This window comes from Astyanax mexicanus, chromosome 2 (assembly GCF_023375975.1).
Source record: "Astyanax mexicanus isolate ESR-SI-001 chromosome 2, AstMex3_surface, whole genome shotgun sequence".
Classification (NCBI taxonomy): Eukaryota; Metazoa; Chordata; class Actinopteri; order Characiformes; family Acestrorhamphidae; genus Astyanax; species Astyanax mexicanus.
The window spans coordinates 8,265,941-8,288,690 of NC_064409.1; the positions used below are offsets into that span (position 1 = coordinate 8,265,941).

General features: G+C 36.3%; 1 protein-coding gene across 6 annotated transcripts; it reads right to left on the bottom strand.

Moving 5' to 3' along the window:
• Positions 1–301: 301 nt before the first annotated feature.
• Positions 302–15,356, bottom strand: LOC103047391 (histidine ammonia-lyase). Of its 6 annotated transcripts, XM_049473299.1 has the most exons (21): positions 14,936–15,356; positions 13,808–13,868; positions 13,449–13,479; positions 13,279–13,353; positions 12,141–12,213; positions 11,160–11,226; positions 10,986–11,023; positions 10,712–10,837; positions 9,123–9,262; positions 8,973–9,020; positions 8,710–8,857; positions 7,625–7,720; positions 6,666–6,721; positions 6,059–6,139; positions 5,795–5,860; positions 4,495–4,660; positions 3,590–3,724; positions 3,381–3,489; positions 2,336–2,393; positions 1,327–1,396; positions 302–701 (listed from the first exon to the last, which is right to left on the bottom strand). In XM_049473299.1, exons 1-20 carry the CDS (start codon positions 15,180–15,182, stop codon positions 1,364–1,366), a joined length of 1,854 nt encoding a protein of 617 aa, XP_049329256.1. In that variant the 5' UTR covers positions 15,183–15,356; the 3' UTR covers positions 302–701; positions 1,327–1,363. The 6 variants fall into 6 exon arrangements, with proteins under 6 accessions (XP_049329256.1, XP_022527599.2, XP_022527597.2 ...); XM_022671878.2 differs by lacking the exon at positions 2,336–2,393 and having other exon boundaries at positions 305–701; positions 6,666–6,718; XM_022671876.2 differs by lacking the exon at positions 2,336–2,393 and having other exon boundaries at positions 306–701; positions 13,449–13,476.
• Between the last annotated feature and the right edge of the window lie 7,394 nt (positions 15,357–22,750).

A 22,750-nucleotide genomic window follows, 5' to 3' on the forward strand; every position in this document is an offset into this window, starting at 1 on the left:
AAATTTTAGCTTTGTACAGAAAGTAAAAAACATAGTTTCAAATATAAAATTCTATGAGATCATTTTACCTGTCCCTTGAGTTTCTGTCTGGACTGGCTGTAGAAACCTTTGACTGGGATTTCCGCCATCTTGTTTTCAATCACTTAACTTAACACTATAATGTTGTCATGTGACCACTAGATAGTACAGGCGGTGTCTCCATATGAAGCTAAAGGGGCAACCTTTAATTTAGACGCTGGGTCTCAAGAGGTTATACATTAAGTAGTTTTAAAACAAGCACATTTACACTTTTATATGAGTAAAAAAATTTAGTTGATTACAAAATTTTAGCCCTACTTCTGGTAATTCTGGGCATTAGGTTTACTGTCACAGCTTACAATTAAGTATTAATGTTATACAGTTTTTTCATACTGACCTAGAAACTATGAAAGATAACACAATGAAGCTTGTATAATTTTTGATTCCATTTTACTTTAATTATTTTGCTTCTAACATAGTCTTCTGTTAACAATTAAAATCTTAAAGTTAGAGTTCTTAAATACACAATGAGCTGCTTCCAATAATAACCTGCTTTAATCTAATGTCGTGTTAGATGGAATTGAGCTGAGGTGAGGTGAAGGGGCTTTTCAGACAGCTGAAGACAGATGTTCATGGTGACTCTTCTTGTACTTCTTTATGTACGACCATACTGCCTCCCACACCTACAAACACCAACACTGTCAACACACTTCTATACTATAATAAACTACAGCTCTTGGAAAAAAATGAGAGACCACTTAAAAATTATGAGTTTCTTTGATTTTACCAAATTGAAAACCTCTGGAATATAATCAAGAGGAAGATGGATGATCACAAGCCATTAAACCAAACTGAACTGCTTGAATTTTTGCACCAGGAGTAAAGGCATCAAGTTATCCAAGAGCAGTGTGTAAGACTGGTGCAGGAGAACATGGCAAGATGCATGAAAACTGTGATTAAAAACCAGGGTTATTCCACCAAATATTGATTTCTGAACTCTTAAAACATTATGAATATGAACTTCTTTTCTTTGCATGTTATTTTAGCCATTTCTCATTTTTAGCAATAAATGCTCTAAATGACAATATTTTTATTTTGAATTTGGAAGAAACATTGTCTGTAGTTTATAGAATAAAACAACAATGTTCATTTTACTCAAACATATACCTATACATCAAAATCAGAGAAACTGATTCAGAAACGGAAGTGGTCTCTTAATTGTCTCCAGAGCTGTATATTATATTTACATGTTTAATAATATTGTTAACATTGATCAGGCAATAATCACTCAGTAAAAGTAATACTCACCTTTTCCTCTAGGAGGAGCTTGTGAGCTGCTTCGATATCAGAGCTCATGACACGGTCTTTGTCCCATGGCCTAACAGGAAATACAGCTCAGTTCATTTGGGGTCTTGGTGACATCACATACCGAAAAGAAACAATGACATCATCGACTTAAGAGGGTTACTGACCTCACCGGACATCAAATAAACCATATACGAAGACAGTGGATGATGCAGCATCACTTTACAATGGTGTTTCCAGGATTAAATCAGGATTAAGAGAAGAATTCTAATTAAACCAATTTTAATACTACTGCAAAATTCTCAACAATATACTCCCTTTGAGTCAGTGAAAGAGCTGCTGTCTATGATGTGTGAGAGAAAATGTCTTGTATTTAAACAATGCTTTAAAAAAAACAACCATGCTTGTAATAAAAAGGCACTACACCTGTGGTGGCCTCAATTTTTAAGAGACCCTGTACTGTCCACACTTTTCTACTGTCATTGCCTAAAAAGCAGAGGTGGAAATTAATGAATTACATTTACTCACATTACGGTAATTGAGTAGATTTTATGAGTAATTTGTCATTTTTAAAGTAGTTTTTAAAATAGGTAATTTTACTTTTACTCAAGTACATTTTGACACATTTACTTTAATACATTGGAAAACTCCCAATTACTGAGTAAATTTTTGTTCTTCATGGTAGCGCAGCTGAACTTTTCCCAGCAGTATTTATTATGGTTAGCGGGAGAGATGCTGTGTGAATCAACTGTAATCTAGGGAATCCGTGTTCTGTCGAGTTATGCTACCCATTGATATGGGCTTCTTTACAGCACTGCGCATGTGTCAGGTGCGGGTGCAGGGAGGACGCGGAGGCGGACGCAAATGCAAACAAAAAGGGATTTATTAACGAAAACAAATACAAAATACACATGGATTTACTGAAAACAGGACTGAGGAAACTGGGGAAAACATGGAGCACTGACAGACAATAAACGTACAAGGATCGACACCGGGGAAATGGAACACGGACCTTAAATAGAGGTGCACACACACAGGAAACAGGAAACACCTGGGACGAAGGGGCGGAGCTACAAATGAACACAGGTGAGTGGAAAAACACTGGGAATGAAACACAGACCTGAGAATAACACAGACATGAGAAGCAGACAGACAAAAGACCTGACAGCATGCACGGACCAACAGTTTTTTTTGTATGATTTCATGTTTTTAATGATAGTTCCTAAGTTTTTATTGGAAACATTAAACAATCTGCTTGAATATTACAAAACATGTAAATAGCAGTTAAAGAATAGCAATGAAAAGTTAATAATGAACTGTAAATCTATTAAAATACAGTTTATAGTCACCTATATGACCATAACAAAAAAAAAATGGATCATAGAAACCTATACCACTTGTTCTTGAAAATGTTTTATGGGGTGGTCTGAACAAATACTGCCTGAAAGCTCCAAATTATTATGTGGAATAATAGTTCATTAAAAACATTTAATTTATGATTTGTTGTACTTTTTTACATCAAATAATTAAAAGTAACTATGTAACATTTGTTCAAAGTACATTTTTAGATTTTTAGGTGGGTACTTTTACTTTTACTTGATCAGAATTTTAGCAATGTAAAGGTACTTTTACTTAATTACAATTTTTCAGTACTTTTTCCCTGCTAAAAAGTAGGCGGCTTATAAAAATTATTAAAATCTAAAATCTAGACGAGTCTAAAAGAGTCTAAAAACAAGTATAAATCGACCCCTTTGGACTAGAATTAGCCCTTATCCGGAGGTCTGGGGGATGTCAATACTGCACATGTGGAAGACGTCGGAAAAAAGACAACAGTCTTCACTTTCAGCAGACCAAAATTGGACATGCAAAAATGACCTAGCAAAGATATTGTTTCAACAAGTCTTTGTTTAGTGGGTTGTGTGAACAGATTTAATAAATATTTTCACTGCCCATATTTTTAACCCATTTTAAAACTCTTAAAATGTACATTTTAAGTCGAAAAAGAGTTTTTTTCCTAATCACATTTTGACTCACTATTATTACTCACTGTTGCTCACCTGACAACAGAGCGCAGCAGCTCATAGACTTTCTCCAGCGGTGCTGTGGTCCTCAAGGGCCGGTGGAACTCCAGGGCTTGGCAGGCTGCTAGCAACTCTATGGCAAGGACTGTGTGCAAAATGTGTGAAAGTTAAGTAAATGCTAAATTAAAAAATGACTAAAAGTAGTACTAATACTACTGATTTAGCAGTCTCTACTCGTAGTGTACCTTGCTCCACATGCTCAACCACTCTCAGGGCTTTCCTGGCTGCCCAGCCACCCATAGACACGTGGTCCTCCGAGGCAGCACTGGTGGATATGGAGTCCACAGAGGCCGGGTGGCACAGCGCCTTATTCTCAGACACTACAGCAGGGTGAAGAGAAAGAATTTACATTTATCTTTTGTTCTGTGTTCTTTCAGAGGTATCAAAGGTGACTGGCCCATCTTACCACCACTGTAACCCCTTCTAAATTACTTAATTAACTAATAATAACCAAATATGGCAAAGGAACTGGGGTTCCCTGAGTAAATGAAAAGAAAGTAGTCAAAACAGGCTTTAAATTATGCTTTTAAACATATTTCTGTTTTAGCGATCTATAGGTGAGTAGTCAACCGTGCACTGTCTGTGCAGCCTCAATTAGGGCATGTCAGTGTGTCTTTGCTATCAGAATGTTGTGAAGGTACATGAGCCATAAAAGGTTGATGTGTGTGTGTGTGTAATCAGTGGGAGTTTACAGTGTGTCTGCGTTGCTAAGATAGCAATGAACGCCTGATGGTTGACTGTTGTAATCAGTCAGTGGTGAGCCTGTGGTTACCGTTGCCAAGATAGCAATATGCCAGAAATTTACCTGAACACACCTGACTCCCAGACCAACACATACATTGACACAATCACTGTTGCTATTTAAACAATGCAGGCACGTGAAAAATAGACTGTAGGCGGAGTGTAAGATATCAATGAGTATCTGTAGTATAGGACCCAAAGGGACAGAGTAATAATAAAAACGGTAATTTTTACGGTAATTTTTTAGACAGTTATAAATAGTGACATTAGTGGTCATCACAGTGATCATCAATGTTGTGAAAATAGCTAAATGTGTGCAGTGCTGTTCTGAAAGGATGTGTTTTATCACCCAGGGCAGCTGCAGTACAGTGGGCCACCATAAAGCCTGAGTTGAGGCCACCATCTTTCACCAGAAAGGCAGGAAGTTCACTGAGTGAGGGATTACACAGCCGCTCAATACGCCGCTCGCTAATGCTCGCTAGCTCATGCACTCCAATAGACAGGAAATCCAGAGCCTGTGGGGAGAAGGAGGAGCACTTGTTGTTAGTGGGGATTTTGACATAAAATTTTATACTGAATTACATTTTAACTAGTCTAAACTTAAGAATTTCTAAGTGGATCATGCAGCTGATTTAAGGGGCATGTCCTGTGTGTTTGGTATCGTGATGGTGCAAACAATATACCTTCCACAGCTCAAAATGCGCAAAAGGAATTAACTAATTCTCTTAATTAATCATGGGTGTGTTTTGGGCGTAACGTGAAATAAACCATTCTTCACTGTTGTCTGTTGTCTAGGTTCATTTCAGTCAGTGGAGCACCTGTGTTTTCCACCACAAAAATAACAACATGGCAGAAATTTACCTGAACACTCATTAACCTCACTTTCAGACCACGGCCATCAGTGTAGATATATTTATACAACTCTCACACTATTTTAACGATGCAGGAGCAAAGTGTAAAAAATAGACTGTTGACGTGGTGTAAGATAGCAATGAGCATTGTGACACAGCTTGTGCAGGGTGTATTATAAGGCCCTTACTGTTATGAGAAGCACATCATGTGGCAAAACACAATTTACACTGCGTTTCTTATTTTTTAGGAGCCTCTTTAGATATAATCAGTTCTTTATAAAGCTATTGACTTTCGATTGTAGGTGGAAAAGCACTAAAAATCCCATTCGACTTATAAATAAAGAAGTCAAAAAGGGGGATCTGGAGTTATACCCACTTGTGAATTCCCAAATAACCATTTAAATAATGTATTTAAATATTAAATTGTCACTGTCCTATGAAAAACAAGTTCAGTATCTCCAAAAAAGATCTCTTTACAGGAGAGAGAAAAAACCTTCTAAACTTTTAATGGAAGTCAATGTAAAACTAGTTTACTTCAGGTAATTTTGAAGTATTTCTATTGATCCGTTCATTAAGAAAGTTTGGCACAGTGTAAGGAACAGTTTCTGTGTTCAAATTATGTCGTAAACTAAAAATCAACAAAAATGCAGATACTTGTTTAAATATAGAACGGTATCAAGCCAACAAGCCAACACTTAAGAATCTTTTTTTTTTAGAGTGCAGCCCAGTACCAAGCTCAAACTGCGTCCAGGGCATCAATCAAATGTGGAAGAGTTTTTAATGCTAACTAACTCGTACCTTGGCAGGATATTCTCCATGAAAGTTTCCTCCCGAAAGAGTGACTCCTCGCTCAGCAAATACCAACTGATAACACAGAGATGAAGAGATTTATCTGATTACAGGAGATATATACAGAATGTACTGTCAGGATAAACATGTCTGGATTCATTTTATTCAATGTAAAACTCTAAAATAATATAAACTGATTAAATCACAGATTGTGTAGATATATATTTAGCTATGTCATAATGTCATGCATGAAGAGCAACTGGAGGAGGATACTGGATTATCTGTTCCGCTGTTCAGCTCAGTGTTGAGGATTTTCTTCACAAAAGCAATGGTGTCCACGGCCACTCCGTGCACCTATGTAAAAGATGGTAGAAACTGCAGATAATTCTTTTTTTGTTATTTAAGGTTTTGTTGGTGTTAAATTAATTGCAATGTACAGGAAATTAGCAAAAAAATATATATATATTTGTTGCTAGCACACCAACGTGAATGAGCACATAAGTTATTATAATTATAATTATTAAAAAGAGTCTGTATAATAAAGAAATAAAACAATCAATACAAAAGTATAAGAAATGTTGTAGAGCTATGTGTCAATCATATATTTAAATATTCGACTACCTTGTTCCACATTTTATAATATAATTTAGATTGTGGGTTAAAAGAATGACACTTTAAAAAATAAAACATTTTTCTATTATATAGTTTTCCATACAGTTAAAGCAGGTGGCCGTGGCTCTTTCCATGAAAGTAAAATCGTTTTTTGGCCATTAATGCAGAATATAAAATCATTTTAGCTACTATTTTGCTATGTTCACATACAGAAGTGTCACATAAAAGCATTAGTCTTGGTGAAAGTGGTATATTAACATTTGTGTACCTGAGGGCAGCATCGAAGTGTATAAGCATCCTGAACACGATCATATGGTTTATCTTCTAAAGGAACATAAGAACAATATTTTGATTAGGAACACAATATACACAAAATAAAATGCTTTGCGTAATCACACGTTTAAAAATAGTAGTGACATGCATTTATCTAGATTACCATTTAATTGAAATATGCTTTTAATGGGTACTTTAGAAGATATTAAAGCAGTTATGTAGTTATCTAGGAAATTATTTATCTAGGAAATATTAACCAGTTGGTACTTGCTGTAATTAATTGCATAAGCTGTAATGAAAGCTATGGGTTACCAGAAAATCTTAAAGGGCCAATAAACCCCCTGATCTTTGCTGATTACACTCTCAGCTCAAATTTAAAAAAGGTTAAAAAATAATGGGAGGAGTAGTTTCAAAGGAGCACTGGATGATGTATGGGTTTAGGGGTGGGGCAGGAGGGAGAGCTGATTGGCTGAGCTGTAGCAGCAGCAGTGTGCCTCTGATGAGACACAGATTGTTGGACATCAGCAGGGTGGCGGTATTATTGATATTATTGATTGACTGATCTCCATATTGTGATGTGTCTGCGTACTAAAGTACACGGACTCATCATTCACGCCTATAGCACAATTAACTCTGTGAGGGTGCTGCAGAGGCAGAAATTACCATAATAAAAGCACTATTTCAGCTATTAATGAAAAAATATATGGTTTAGGGTTTAGTGGCTCTTTAATAATGTATTAATATTAATATAAATATTAATGATTTATCTGTACAATATTAAGTTTACTAAAATTCTTAGTTAATTATTTCCACATTATATCAACTTATCAATAGCTTTTTCTGCACTACCTAATGCAGGAAAACAGACCTGGCAATGAAAAAGCACTATATTACGCTGTTTAATGTGTGCTCTACTCACAGCAACAGACCAAGCCTCCATCTCAGGGGTCCTACCTGCGATTTCGGATGGGAAGATGTCAGAGTGGAGAAGGGAACGGAAGTGCTGGGCTACCACAGTCTGCCCAGGGTGAGGCCTCACTGCATGAACATCTGAAACAGAACAGGAAATATGCTACTGCTGAAAAGAATTCCAAAGTATTATGGTTCATGAACAGACACACACGCATGCACATGCACGACAGGGGCCTTTTCCATTGTGGAAAGAGTAAGTATTCTTCCATGGCTTCACAGATGTCTGTTTTAGAGTTTCAGACCTCACATAATGCAAAGAAAACAAGTTCATATTCATAAGTATTCATAAGTTTTAAGAGTTTAGAAATCAATATTTGGTAGAATAACCCTGGGTTTTAATTACAGTTTTCATGCATCTTGGCATCATGTTCTCCTCCACCAGTCTTACACACTGCTTTTGGGTAACATTATGCCTGCACTTCTGGTGCAAAAATTCAAGCAGTTCAGTTTGGTTTGATGGTTTGTGATCATCCATCTTCCTCTTGATTATATTCCAGAGGTTTTTAATTTGGTAAAATCAAAGAAACCCATCATTTTTAAGTGGTCTCTTTTATTTCCAGAGCTGTATGTAATAACTTTTCTTTTTGTAATGAACTTCAAAAAATGTCTCCGCGGTGCCAAGTGGTCCAGCTGTCTACAGCGCAGGTTCGAACCCCCGCTCATGCAGCTTTGCCATCAAGCTGCCGGCGCTCAGAGGGAGCACATTTGGCCCTGCTCCCTCCGGGTGGGTAGATGGCGCTCTCTCCCCACATTACTCCTAGGGTGATGTCCGCAGCTGATGTATCAGAACCGAGCCGTTGCACTTTCCTCCATCAGCAGCAGCTCGAAAAGAAGCGGTGGCTGGTTTCACATGTATCGGAGGAAGCATGTGTTAGTGTTCGCCCTCCTGGTATGTTGGGGCATTACTAGTGATAGGGGGAGTCCTAATGAGTGGATTGGGTAATTGGCCATGTAAATTGGGGAGAAAATGGGAAAAATTTGAACTAAAATTATGAAAAATAAAAAAAAATGTCTCCGAGCCGAAATATGAGCATGCACAAATTAACACAACCTATATTTGTCTTTACCTTTGTCAAAGGCTTTATTGGTTCCCCTCAGAACTTCGAGTGTAAGTGCAGCAATAACATCAGCCTGTCGGGCAACAGCCTCCGCTCTCTCTACTGCCTCAGCACCCAGTGCTGACATCATCTGAGTCCCGTTAATCAGAGCAATGCCCTGAAATGTAGTTTCACACCATCACTAACATCATTAAACTGACTAATTATAGAAAATATATAAATGGTAAAACTACCAAAAATTTCCCAGCAGTTTGAGTGAGTGGTTTGAGTACCTCTTTGGGTTTCAGTGAGATGGGGGTCAGGCCATGAGCCTCCAGCACCTTCACAAGAGAACAAAAAGAACAATGATGGTAATTGGTGGTATAATTTTGACTTGGGTTAGAAATGTATGAGAAGGTGCATTTTGGGAAACTGAGTCTTACAGTGCTTGATTCAGTCCAACCAGTGAGTGGAGACCACATGCGGCCTTCTCCCATTAGCCCCAGTGCGAGGTGAGCCAGGGGGGAAAGGTCTCCACTCGCTCCCACTGTCCCCTTCTCAGGAACCCAGGACAGACAGGACTCTCCAGAACACACAGAAACACAGTGATATATCAAGACATCACACATTTAACAGATATCACCATAATGTCAATGCCCCAAGAAGAACCAGATTAATTTACTGTGAGACGAAATAGAGCAGATTTCAATGTTACATTCATTTTATTTAATATTTTTTATAGTGTTTTTATTCCTGATTTTTTTCCCTTTGGGGAAAGAGCATATTAAGCATCTATAAATTGTATTAATCAGCAATTGTAATAATTTTTCCATTGATTCATTCATTGTGAAATGTTCATATATTGTATACAAATTATATAAGCCATTATTTTCCAAAAACAGCTGTATGTAATTACATTTAAAAGGTTTTGATAAGACTGTGAGTTTAGTCTGTTGCCATATGCAGCTTCTTATCTATTGGCCTCTGTCAGAATCGATTTGCATACTGGGTGTATCCAACAGTTTCTGATTAACACTCACCATCAGTGTGTAGTCATTCCCCCAGGCTACCTTAGATAAACTTGTTGATCATATATTATGAATAACTTGGTCATAGCTTGGTCTCTGTGTTGTAGGCTATAAGAACAAGCATAATTTTCTTAGCTGCAGTAACTCTGTGTTGGCTGTATGCTCTATATTGTTCCGTCTATAACATTTCATATATTCATCTAATTTTCTATAAGTATTTGGAAATTGTATTTTACTTAAATTAAATCAAATGGAAGATTAAATACAAATCTATTTTATTCACCTCACAATAACATTTAAAGTAGGATTATTATGCAAAGTAATTGATATGACAAAAACAATTAATAAATGAAACTAAGTAAATGTCAGTAAACATTATCGATAATTAAAAATCTTAAGCTCTGCACTTGGAAAAGATCAAATTTGCTATAAGGTGCTCAGACAAATTCCAATCTGTTTGGGAACCCTTTCTATCATACTTTAATGGCCCACAAGAGCTCCCACAGGCATCGCAATAAATTAAAAAGATTCGATGGACTTCGTCTTACAATTTGAGAACACTAAAAGGCACACTTTGTTGATCACAAAGACCTCTGAAGGCAGATTGAGCTATTTATTTGCTGTTTTAATTTGTTTATTTTGTCATCTACCTATGTCTACCAAACACAAAACTAAGGTCTACTGAAGGTACGGTTTCTGATAATTTATTGTTATTATTATCATTATTTTTGGGTCCAGTCTGGGAGGGGGGTGGGGTTTTTTGAGTGCGGGGAAAAAAAAAAAAAAAAAAAAAAAAAAAAAACGAAAAATCTTTTGTAAACATACTGACAATGTACTGTTTGTATATCTGATTTTTCAATAAAAAGATCTATAAAAAAATCTTAAGCTAATAGGTTTTCCTCAAATAATTAAACTAAATTCAACTTATCCAGGCTTACAGTGTACTCGTGCCTGAATAATAAAGTGAGATAATTAAAAACAAGGCACTCTTGTGCCAAATCTACCATTGAAGGCTGCCACCATTTTCTGTAGAGTCTCCAGGGAAACGCCACTGTGACCTTTGGCTAGTGTGTTAATCCTGAGAGCAAGCAGCATCCGTGTTCTCTCTGGGCTCAAGGGGGGTCCAACGCCTGAACACACACACACAAAAAAATAGATATATTAAAATGTAAAATGTACCTTTTTTAAAGCTGGAGTGAAAAAAATAACAGCTCTTACTGAGCAAGTGAAACATTGATCTCACTGTCAATCATTTTATATCAAACAGGCCATACTTGCCAGCACTGTGGGAGCGGACCAGATTTTCCTGCAGCTCCCTGAACACACACACACACACACACACACATACACACACACACACACACACACACACACACACACACACAAAGTTACCACACTAAAAAAGTTCATATTCAGATCAGATACATCACACAGAGTTAATATTCAACTTACTTGAGTTGATCTTTTCTCACCACAGTCCCAGCAAACTTCCCAAAGCCTGTGTTAACACCATAAACAACTAAAACAGAAACATGAAAACACATTAAATATCAATTTAAATACTCTATATATACAATAAAAAATGCAAAACTGTTTAAGCATGTCAGCACATCTATGCCACAAAGGTGAAAAATACAGTAAGACTATGTAGGGCTGCACAATATATCATTTTGCATGACAATCTACCAGATTAGCGATTATATCTAGCCAATGTCACATATTGTATTACTAACATGATTATATGTTGGATTACTGACATCTAGTAAAACATTCTGTGAAAATATCTGTATTTTCTAATAACAGTATGATAGCTGTCCAATGAAAAACAAGTATCTCTAAAACAGCAACTTTACAAAAGAAAGAAAAAAAATTGACACTTTCAATGCAAGTCAATGTAATTGTAAGTTTATTTCAGGTCATTTTTAAGCATTTCAATTGGTTTGTTCATCCAAAAATTTTGTCACAGTGTAAGGGACAGTTTTTCTTTTCAAATATGTTGTAAATTAAAAAATGTACAAAAATGGAGAAACTTGTTTTTCATTGGTCAGCGATGATATACAGTATGTCACAGAACAACTAAATATCACAATGTCATTTTTCCCCCAATATCATGCAGCCTGAGCACTATGTGAATTAAGCAGTTTTACATAATGCAACATGAATGTGATCATCCTTTAACTATATACTGTACTGAATTCCTGAACTAGAATAAAATAAACAATAAACAAACCTGGAATATAAGAGATGGTTTAATTTTTCCAGAATTAAATGTTATTGTTTTAGGTCATCTAAACATCTAAATAATGTTTTGCTTTGCTTAAAAGTATTTAACTGTTTTAAATTAAATCATTTTTACTAAATGAACATTTCAATGTCTGCATTTTGAAAGACTTTTGAAACACAAGTGTGTGGCTTGGTGTGTAAATGCTGCACCTGTGTTATCAGATATGATCTTCTCAATGACGTCTCTGGCTCTGCTCACACGTTTCTCTGCTTCAGAGTTCAGCTAGGAAACACAAACAACTCAAACTCTACAATTTTATGCAAATATACAGTTAACATACTGTTTAAACTTATATAAAATAGCTCTTTTTAGACATTTTTGTGATATACAATATTTATTATACAATATTTTGACAAGCAGATGCTTTTCAACATGTACTTTGCTGCACTTCACATAATTGTAACGCTTACACTGAAAGCGTACCTGTCTCCCCTGCACTTAGCTCTTCCTGCGATCTCCAGACTCTACGTTACCCAGAATGCATCACACACAGAGCTGACGGTCTGTTATTGGTCCCGCCCATAACCAGCCCTTTTACCATAACCACACCTTTTTTGAATAGAGCTGAATAACGTTTTAAAAAACGAATTCTGTGAGAATATAAAAATTTGACAATATAAGCAGAGGTTATACTAGCTGCTGCATTTAAATAATGGAGGTAGAATTACAGTATATTAGAAAAAAAAACGTGATTGAAAGTTGTCTGTTTTGCCATTGAAACCTATGGGGATGGGTGGGGTTACACAGCTTTCTGCAGCCGAACAGCAGGGGGCGCCCGACCTGTGGTGGCTTCACTTTTGAGAGACGATGCTCTGTCCAGCTATATACAGTCTATGGCACATCCTGCATATCCTTACTACTCTTTGTAATCCTCCTTTTTTATAATAAAGTCTTTTTTTATTTGCATCTGTGTGTGTGTATCTGAGATTTGCCGCACCACAGCACTGATTAAACAGTACTTATATTATGCTTGTAATAAAATTAGCTTTTTTCAGCTTTGTTTTGCGCTAAGATAGGCTCTGAAAAAATATAGTGTATTACAATAACAACCGTGCATTACAATATAATAAACTATTGTGATACACTTTTGTGCACACCCCTATATTTGGGTCATATTACACATGTTGATGATAGTGTATAAGTGTATAATATAAATAAATTGTGTTAGGAATCTTGAATCAGAATTTGTAAAATAGTGTACAACTGAGATATCAACATTATTATTGATTATTTATATGTTTTAATTTTATGTTTATTATGTTCTACAGTTTTCATCACCTCACATACCTTAATCTTAATGAGGCCTTTCCCCAAACTGAACAAATCAACAGTTGTGAGGCTATTTCCATCCAAATAGATATACTGTGAGAAAAAACAGCATAACAGTACTACAGAATGTTTTTAACTAATACATTTTTTTTTTTATTAAATAATGTAGGTACTGAATGATTTCCTACCTCCTCTTGATGATTTGACTGATTTTGTCTTCTGAGTTTGGTTAAGAACAAAACAATAACCAATAAATATTATTAATATCTTAATAAACTTTGTATATATGATGGTAAAATTACAGAGATAGAGAAAGGAGAAAAAACATTTATGTAAATGAAAAAAAGTTGTAAGAAAATAAAACCAGCAAAAAAGGAAGATCTTATATGACAGTGACAACATGCTAGATTAATCTCCAGAGTTAATTTAGCTTGACTTTAACTGTGCAGGAGTTAATTCTACACTGCATTCACTGCACTGAAAATCACGGCTTGCATCCAACACAAACTGCACGAAAAATCAAATGAAGCAACAAGATGAAGGATACATTTTAGCAGACCCAGACAATGATAATGAATCCGATTGTTTCCAAGTGTCTCCATGAATATCTGTAGAGGGAAAATAAAAAACAGATTTATGCAGAGTATTGTAGATGTAGCCTAAGCTTAGAATAATAATAATTCAGAACCAATGGTAAATAAATCAACATTAGTTCTACTTAATTAGTACTTAATTATTACATCTGTTGTGCGAGGTACCCGATAATCTAAAGAATCCAGCAGAATACATCATTCACACCTATCTGTATATTTTTACTATATAACATCTATACAACATACATGCTTAGTGTACATATAATGTGGCTTTTCCAAAACATTTTGGGCACAAATCCAAACAGACATGATGTTGTAGTTCAGAGAAAAACAGGTTTGAGAATTTGTTTGCTGTAGTTAGAAAATGTGATTTAGCTTTGCACTGTATTTAGGTCTATTTTGGCCATTATGCTTGTTTTTTAAGGAATCTGACAAAAAATTGACTCTCTGCTGGGCTGGAATTCACAGATTACACACAACATAACAGCATTTCAGGGTCTTTTTTACATCTCTAACGTTGATCAACAATTTTTTTTTTCGGAAGTGCTTATAGAGATAAAGAGAAAGATACATTTTCTGAATATCTGAAGATGTGTGGACAGGGCATAATGAATCACAAAAAAATTGCAGGTATTATATAAATGCTGCATCACAATGTTTTATATCTTGTTTATTCAGTTTTTCCGCTGTATTATTATCTCCTATCTATGGCTAGGTGACCTTTATACTTTGTAAAGTTTGGCATTGTTTGCATTTAAAAATGATGAGTTTCTTTGATTTTATCAAATTGAAAACCTCTGGAATATAATCAAGAGGAAGATGGATGATCACAAGCCATCAAAGCAAACTGAACTGCTTGATTTTTTTCAGCAACAGTAGTGCCAAATAGTTGTCCAAAAGCAGTGTGTAAGACTGGTGGAGGAGAACATGTCAAGATGCATAAAAACTGTGTTTAAATATTGATTTTTGAACTCTTAAAACTTTATGAATATGCACTTGTTTTCTTTGCATTATTTGAGGTTTAGGAGCTCTGCATCTCAGAACCAAATCCAAAATAAAATTTCCCATCATATTTCACTTACACAGCTCAATGGAGTCACCGTCATCCAGTGCACTGCTGATAGATTCCTCCAGATCTAACAGTCTTCCATCTGCACGACTTCTGATCACAAACTCTTCCTCACTGCTCAACCCCTCACCAGGCCGAGTCTCAGCGCAGCGTCTCAGGGCCTCCACACCCAGCCAGCGCAGAGTCTGAAACCGGTCAGGGCATGGCACCATCAGCACCATCAGCTGCTCCTCACCAATACGGACAGAAACACGCTGCATTCCTCAGAAAGTCCAAAATTGAGATATTTAGGCAAAGAGAAGCTTTTAAATTTTTTTTTGAAAAATTAGACAGTGAGATGTGCAAGTGCAGGAGATGTGTCTAAACTCAGATTTAAAAAATAAATCAGATCCAAAGGTCTAAGATCAAACTGCAGCTCAGTTAACCATGGATTTAAGATCTCTCCTAAGATCACGGTTTATATGTGATCTAAACTTGATTTAATAAAAGGATTATTGTGCATGTCTACTGAGTTACCAATTTAAAACACACACACACACACACACAGACACAGACACACACACAAATGGACTCTGCAGGCCTGTGACTCCCTTTACAACTTGATTTTTTTTATTTTTGAGACTAAACCATTGATTATGGATACTCTTAATACTATAATGTCTTTGTGTATTTATGCTAATGCCACTAAAACCCTATTGTTTGTTTATAAAGAAAATCGGAACATAAACCTTTTGTAATTTTTTGGTTGGTGTTTATTTCACTGTCTTTATGGTTTTACCTTGGTTTTATTCTGTTTATGGATGAAGCTGTGTTGTTTTCATGGTTATACTTGTATTAGTTTAATCATATTATATTATTATCTCTTTGTTTATGAAGCACTTTGTAGCCCTACTTAGCAAATAGCTATGCAAATAAATACTTACTTATTTACTTACTTACAATCTATTGCAGTGTGTGGCAAAATTTGACTGTACTTGGACACTGTATTTGGACATCTCATCTCATTCAATGTGTCTTCTTTCTTTTTATGATTTTTCACATTGCAAATTTAATATTGAAGACTATATTAAAGCTATACTTTAGATTCTTCTAAGTAGCACATTTCTCTTTGTATCTCGTATTTTAATCATAGTGTCTTCATGAGGGAGAGTCACCTGGAATAGTTTTCTCAGCGTCTTGAAGGAAGGAGTTCCTGGAGGCACATATATAATAAGAGACCACTTTAAAAATGATGAGTTTTTTTTTTCCAAATAAAAAGAAATCTGGGATATAATCAAGAGGAAGATGGATGATCACAAGACATCAAACCAAACTGAACTGCTTCGATTTTTGCACCAGGAGTGCAGGCATAAAGTTATCCAAAAGCAGTGTGTAAGACTGGTGCAGGAGAACATGCCGAGATGAATTATATTAACTTGTTTTCTTTGCATTATTTGAGACCTGTTTATGTTACTCAAACATATACCTATACATAGCAAAATCAGAGAAACTGAAGCTTTAATATATATTTATCTTCATCTAAAATGAACTTGGAATTGGTATGAACTTGGAACTGATCGTGTTTTGCCCATACAAGCAAACAAACCCTAATTATGACACATTATTTCCATTCTTGGGTCTCCTAATTAGCTGTGGAGTATCTTAACTAAAATTTGAAGTGGTACATGTGTAAGAAAAGCTTCTTTGTGTGTGTGTGTGTGTGTGTGGATGGAGAGCTGCAGTCAGGAATGCTGGAGGATAAAGGTCTAGCGTGAGTATGGAGAGGTGACAAGCTGTGAGCAGATAAAGACGGAGGGAATTCCTGATGGAATCCATGGTTGGAGGGGAGTGTGGGGCTGAGTGGAGGAGGGGTTGGGGAGGGATGTACAGTACACAGATACACAGATACACAGGACAGAAGCACTTTTCATCACCAGCAATGAACAGAATGCAGCAACAGCATCTTACACACAGTAAAGGAGGGCACAGTATGTCAAAACCAGCTTATCCTTGTCTTTCTTACGTTTGGAACTAACTGTGATATTGTAATACATGGATTCAAATACAGTACAGTACAGCAAACTTTACACAATAGATGAAAATAACAAAAAAAATAGCTATAATTTTAGAAATTAAGCAATGTGAGATAAATTCAATTGCAATGTTCACATTCTAACTAACAATAAAACACTTGATTTCCCACCTCTGATCTGTTACATCCCATTTCTTTGAGGTGATCTACACTAATCCATGAAAGACATGAAAGTGAGACACTTTTCTTACTTTTCTCAAACAGATATCATTATAATAGCAGTAAGAAAGAACCACAACTTTTCAAAAAATGTAACATTAAAAATAGTACACAAACAGTTCAGTTAATAAACACTCTGGCTTATTAGTGAGTTATAAGTGAACACTATTATACCCTAAAATATCATGGCATATCACCCACCCCTAATTATCACATCAGGGTATTACTATTTTTTTGCTGATTTTAGCAAAAGAAAAATTGATCCTGTTCTCATCTTCTCAATATCTATCTATTATAGACTATTATATACTGGATCATATCTGTCCAGTATCATTTATTTTACTTTAATCCTGGATATATGGAGATATATGGAGTGTATTATTAGTATCATGACATTCTGAATTACTGACGTCTGTTACAAATACACAAAACAATTACAATAAAATAAATCTACAATACAATTCTTGTATTTTTTCAATATCTCAGTTTGAGGGGTGTGCCATATCATATCATATGCAAAAATACAATTATATAAATTTTCATTTTGTTGCAGTGGGGCATTCTTGACATACATATTTTTTTAATTCAGTGTTTTGTCATATAGCCAAGAGCATAATTTTTGTGAAAAATATGATGAAATATTGTGATATTATTTTATTATTTTAAGGCCATATCGCCCCTCCCTATACTATAATGTCACTGTTTACTTGATATGTGGGCAGGCCACCAGCCCTGTACTGGAAACCCCCGTTCTGATGTCATCATGGAATAAAATCACCACACCCTGTTTAACTTGGCCCACACACACACACACATACGCAAAACATGTCCAACACACACTCGAGCTTCTAGAACAAACATTCCTATGCTGTCAGTTTCCTAAAGGTACATCCTCTGTGAAAGCATGCAGAGGCCAGACCCCTGAATAAAGCCGCTGGATTAAGTGCTCCTTCCACGGCTGGACCTCACTCTGAGGAGTCGCCCAGATTGCCAATTTTTGCCTGAGCAAACGCTCAGATTGAATGCTGGGGGGCTGCAGGGAGGGTGGTGGAATGTGCTGGATAAACAGCCTGGCGAAGAGGAGGATAGCAAGGCTTTGGAGAGGCGTGAGATTCTGAACAGAACCTGAGCAGCACCTGCCAGCTGGGTTCAGAGAGCGAATGAGAAGAACTGGCCCAAAAACAGAACAACAGATTAGGGCTTTGTCCAAACCCATTCCAAATTGTAACAGCTTTTTAAAGAGACACTAAACCTCAAAACATATTTTTTTCATTAATAAGTAAAATGTGTTCCTTTGAAGTAATAAAACTATTTTATTGGGGCCATTTCCACTTCTGCAGCGCCCTCACAGGTACAACTGTGCTATAGTTGTGGATGATGTGTCTGTGTACTTTGGTAATATATATATATATATATATACGTATATATATATATATATATATATATATATATATATATATATATATATATATATATATATATATATATATATATATATATACGTATATATATATATATATATAATACCACCCCCATGTGTAGCTATTTGTAGATTATATTGGCTAGAGTTACTAAAACCATATCATTTCACAATGCAATTTATTTACATTGGGTGGCATTAAAAGTACTCTTCCATCCTATACAATTACACATTCTCACCAGAGAGGTCTCTAAATCCCCAAAACTTGCAGATTGTCCCTTTCTTAATGTTGTGCTTGAAAAACCTTCTAACAAAAAGACTTCTAATATATAATAATACGGTCTAATACGCTGCATCTATGAACGGGAGGTTGCAGGTTCAAATCCCGTTTATGTAGCTCTGCCATCAGCTGCCAGCGCACACCGCACAGTGTGCAAAATTGGCCTTGCACCCTCCGGGTGGGTAGATGGCGCTCTCTCCCTTTCACGCTTAAAGGCGGCAGCATTTCTAAAAAAGGGGTGATTGACTTCACATGTATCGGAGGAGGCATGTGCTCATCCGCACTATCCTAGGGTCGCAGATGCCAGTCGTGATGGGGAAGGGGTGGGACAATTGGATAGCCAATGGGGGGAAAAAATCTGAATTAAAAAAAAAAAATCATTGGTGAATGCCATAATCTTTTGTAATATAAAAAACTGCATGACCCAATTTTAGAACTAATTTTGGTTAGTAAATGTGGCCAATTGACCTGCAAAGACAATGTTATTATTGAGCAAAATGAAGCCAACCAACCAAATAACACATCTTAAATCTGAATTTCCAAATTTTGTAGCTATTCTAAGTAAACATGCATGTCTTATGTATTTAAGCTGAGCCCTGTACACTGAATAAATACTTATTGTTTTAAATGTCTGAAAGAATATGTTTTGAGGGAGGATGTGAGGGTATTTCATTCCCCAGGGCACAAAAAGAGGACATCCCCTCTGATCCCCACTGCAAATCAACCATCCCCCTTTCCCTTACCTCTGGATTTATGTGAAGGATCCACTTGACCTTTGTGTGGGTTCTGTTCTAAACCAGCTGCAATTCATTTCTACACAATGATTTTCAACCTCGCTTTATCCTGTAGAATAAAACAAGCTGTGCCTGTAAGAATGATATTGTACACTGTCACCAGCTGAATGAAAGAAAATATAATTTATATATGTTCTAATGAATGCATTCAGCTTAAATACACACACACACATACAGTTTCTCTACACATTGTAGAGAAGTATTTCCAAATGAATAGAACTCTCTGAAGCAGATAAACAAAAGATGGAACCAAATCCAAGGCCATGCATGGGCTAGAGGGGTATAAAGACCCCTAGGATAGAGCTGTGGAGCTGATGGTGCTCCATCCAGTACTGTTGGAATGAGCTGGAGAGATTTAAGAGTCAAGGGTTTATTGAACAAAATGCACAGTAAAACGGGTAGTTAAACTGTACAATAAAATTCTTACTGCTCAGGTCCTCCACTAGCACACAAGGTACTGAAACTATGACTTAACTATGTGTTTATATATATATATATATATATATATATATATATATATATATATATATATATATATATATATATATATACATACACTATACTTAAGGCAAACTGGTTTATAAGGAGCATATAAGTGCCCCTTATAGTCCGAAAAATATGGGTAATATATCATGAAGATAAACAAACAAGTTGTGATCAGCACACAGAAGAGATGGAAACACTGTAGAGTGTGAATGAAGAGGACTATAAAAGGATGTGTGCACTTTCTGGTATGATGACCAGTTTAAACCAGCAAAAAAAAGTGTTTTAAAAGTCATAAAAGTCAAAGTCTGGTGTTGTAATCTTTAGAAATAATATTTTAACAAAAACGATACTCCCACTTGCATCTTTGGAATGAGAATTGCTAAATTAAGGTGGTACCATGTTGCTGCCAGGAGCGTTACAACACACTGCAGGGATGGATGGGCGTTTTTTAAAGTTGTTTGGCCGTTTTTTTTTTTTTTTTAATTCTCTCTGAAGTGCTTTATGTATTAACAGTGCGTGTGCAGACTGTTACTCATTCATAAGACGTGCCTGTCTCATACTGGCTTTTCTGAGCAGCGGCGGGACAGAATGCTTTACCTGGGAGTGCCAGACTGGAAATGGCCTCTTGCAGGTCCACGCCCATGCGCCCCATTTCCTACTATAGAAAAGGCAGGGATCGCCCTGCTCCTGTTCCTGGGGAAGCTACTGTTGGCTGCTTCCTGTGCCCCTCCCACACTGTGAATAAACAGAGCGTTTCTCAGCTGTGTTAACAAGAACGTAACCCCCCTAAACTCTCAGAGACACACACACACTCATACACACATACACAAAAAGAAGTCATTTTTCCTCTGCATCCCCAATATCCTCTTCCGTCTCAGATCTTTCCTCAGCCACTGTGCTCTTAACCTCTGGCTCTTCGCTCTCTGCTCCGAGGCCTTCAAAGTCAACACTCAGAGGAACAGGCTAAGAATAAAATGTGACATAGTGCATCCTCCTTCCTGTATCGTTCATCAGGCTCTGTCCACCCCTGCAACACTTCCAGGGCGTCGGCCTGTCAAGGCCAGTGATCCCAGGAGATGGAAGCTCATTGTTGGGTAAAGTAGTGGGTGGCCCCCCTGGGGTGAATGGAGGACTGGTGGGGATCTCCTGTCCTGGCTGTATCAGTCACTTTAAGGAGCTTTGCAACAATCTGAACTGATAAGTCCACATGGCTCTGTCTATCAGACCACAGATAGACGACTTAAATTTAAAGATGACTCTGAGTCAAAGGTCATCTTTAAGCTCTGTATCTCTGCACTGCATCCACTTAGCCCTGATACTGTGAGAATTTTCCATGGTTCTAAAGTTTCAGCAACCCTAAACTTTCAAGGGATCGTTTTAACTTTCCAGTGAAGTTTCCAGTGAATTACAGTGCTGTGGGCCCAATTTCCCAAAAGCAATTTAACATTCAGAACAACATTAGTGCTCAGTGTAGAGCTAGCTCAGCCACCTAAGACCATCATTATATAGGCAAGGCAAGGCAAGTTTCTTTATTTATCACTTTTCATACACAATAATCAATCAAATACAAAGAGAATCTTACATAAACATGTAAGAATATAACAAAAAAATTGAAATAAAAATACATTAAGAAAAAGAAATAAGAGATGATTAAAACAACATATTTAAAAGAAGGAAAATTAACTAAATTAATTAGAATAAAAGTGCTGTTACAGCAAAAAAAGCATTTCTAACACAATTAAAATTAATAAAATTGAAAAAAAATGTTTAATAAAAATGATAAAAGAAAATACAATAAATAGCAGAGCAAATTACACAGTGTTAAAAACCTTTTGGAACTCACCAATGTGACTAAAGGAGCAAGTGAACTATGAGTTCTGGTTAAAGTTGATGAGTTGGAAGCAGCAAAAATGACAAGAGTAATGATTCACATGAGTCACACTGAACAAGAACCAAACCTTAATATCTAGATGACAAGATGAGTCATAGCATCTCCAAGACCACATGCAGGTCTTCTGAGTGTTTCCAGTATGACGTGGTTAAAAGTGGTCAGAGGAAGCACAATCAGTGAACTGGCAATCAAGAGTCATTAATGCAAACAATGGAGGCCAAAGCTCTCAAGAAACATGAAGAAAATGTCTCGACAGGTCAGAGCTGTGTTGCTTATATATGGTTTAGTCCTTTGAAAATAAAGGAACTGTGTACAAATCTCTGATACCTGATTTCTAAACTGTAAAAGGTTGCAGGGTTTCAGGCAACACCTCCTTCAGGTACATAATAAATAAGTACTTCAATCAAATATTTTTTTGCTTTTTTTTATTTATCAATTGGGTTGGGTAGTGTTAGAAAGGCCATTATGAAAATTGTTTCACTGTCCAAACACTTATAAACCTGGATGTATCACTATGAGGTGTTTTTTTTTTTCTTTACATTGTAGATTAATATTAAAGACATGAAAACCATTAAGGGCATGGCTCTCAAGTTTTAAAGTTTGATGGGCGTGAGATTGGTGGAGGGGGAGTGCACAGTTCTTCTTCATTTGTTCACGACGTGTGTTTTAGAACTTTCGAATTGGACAGTTCTTCGCGCCTGACACTCTGGCTAAAACTCTGTCCTCT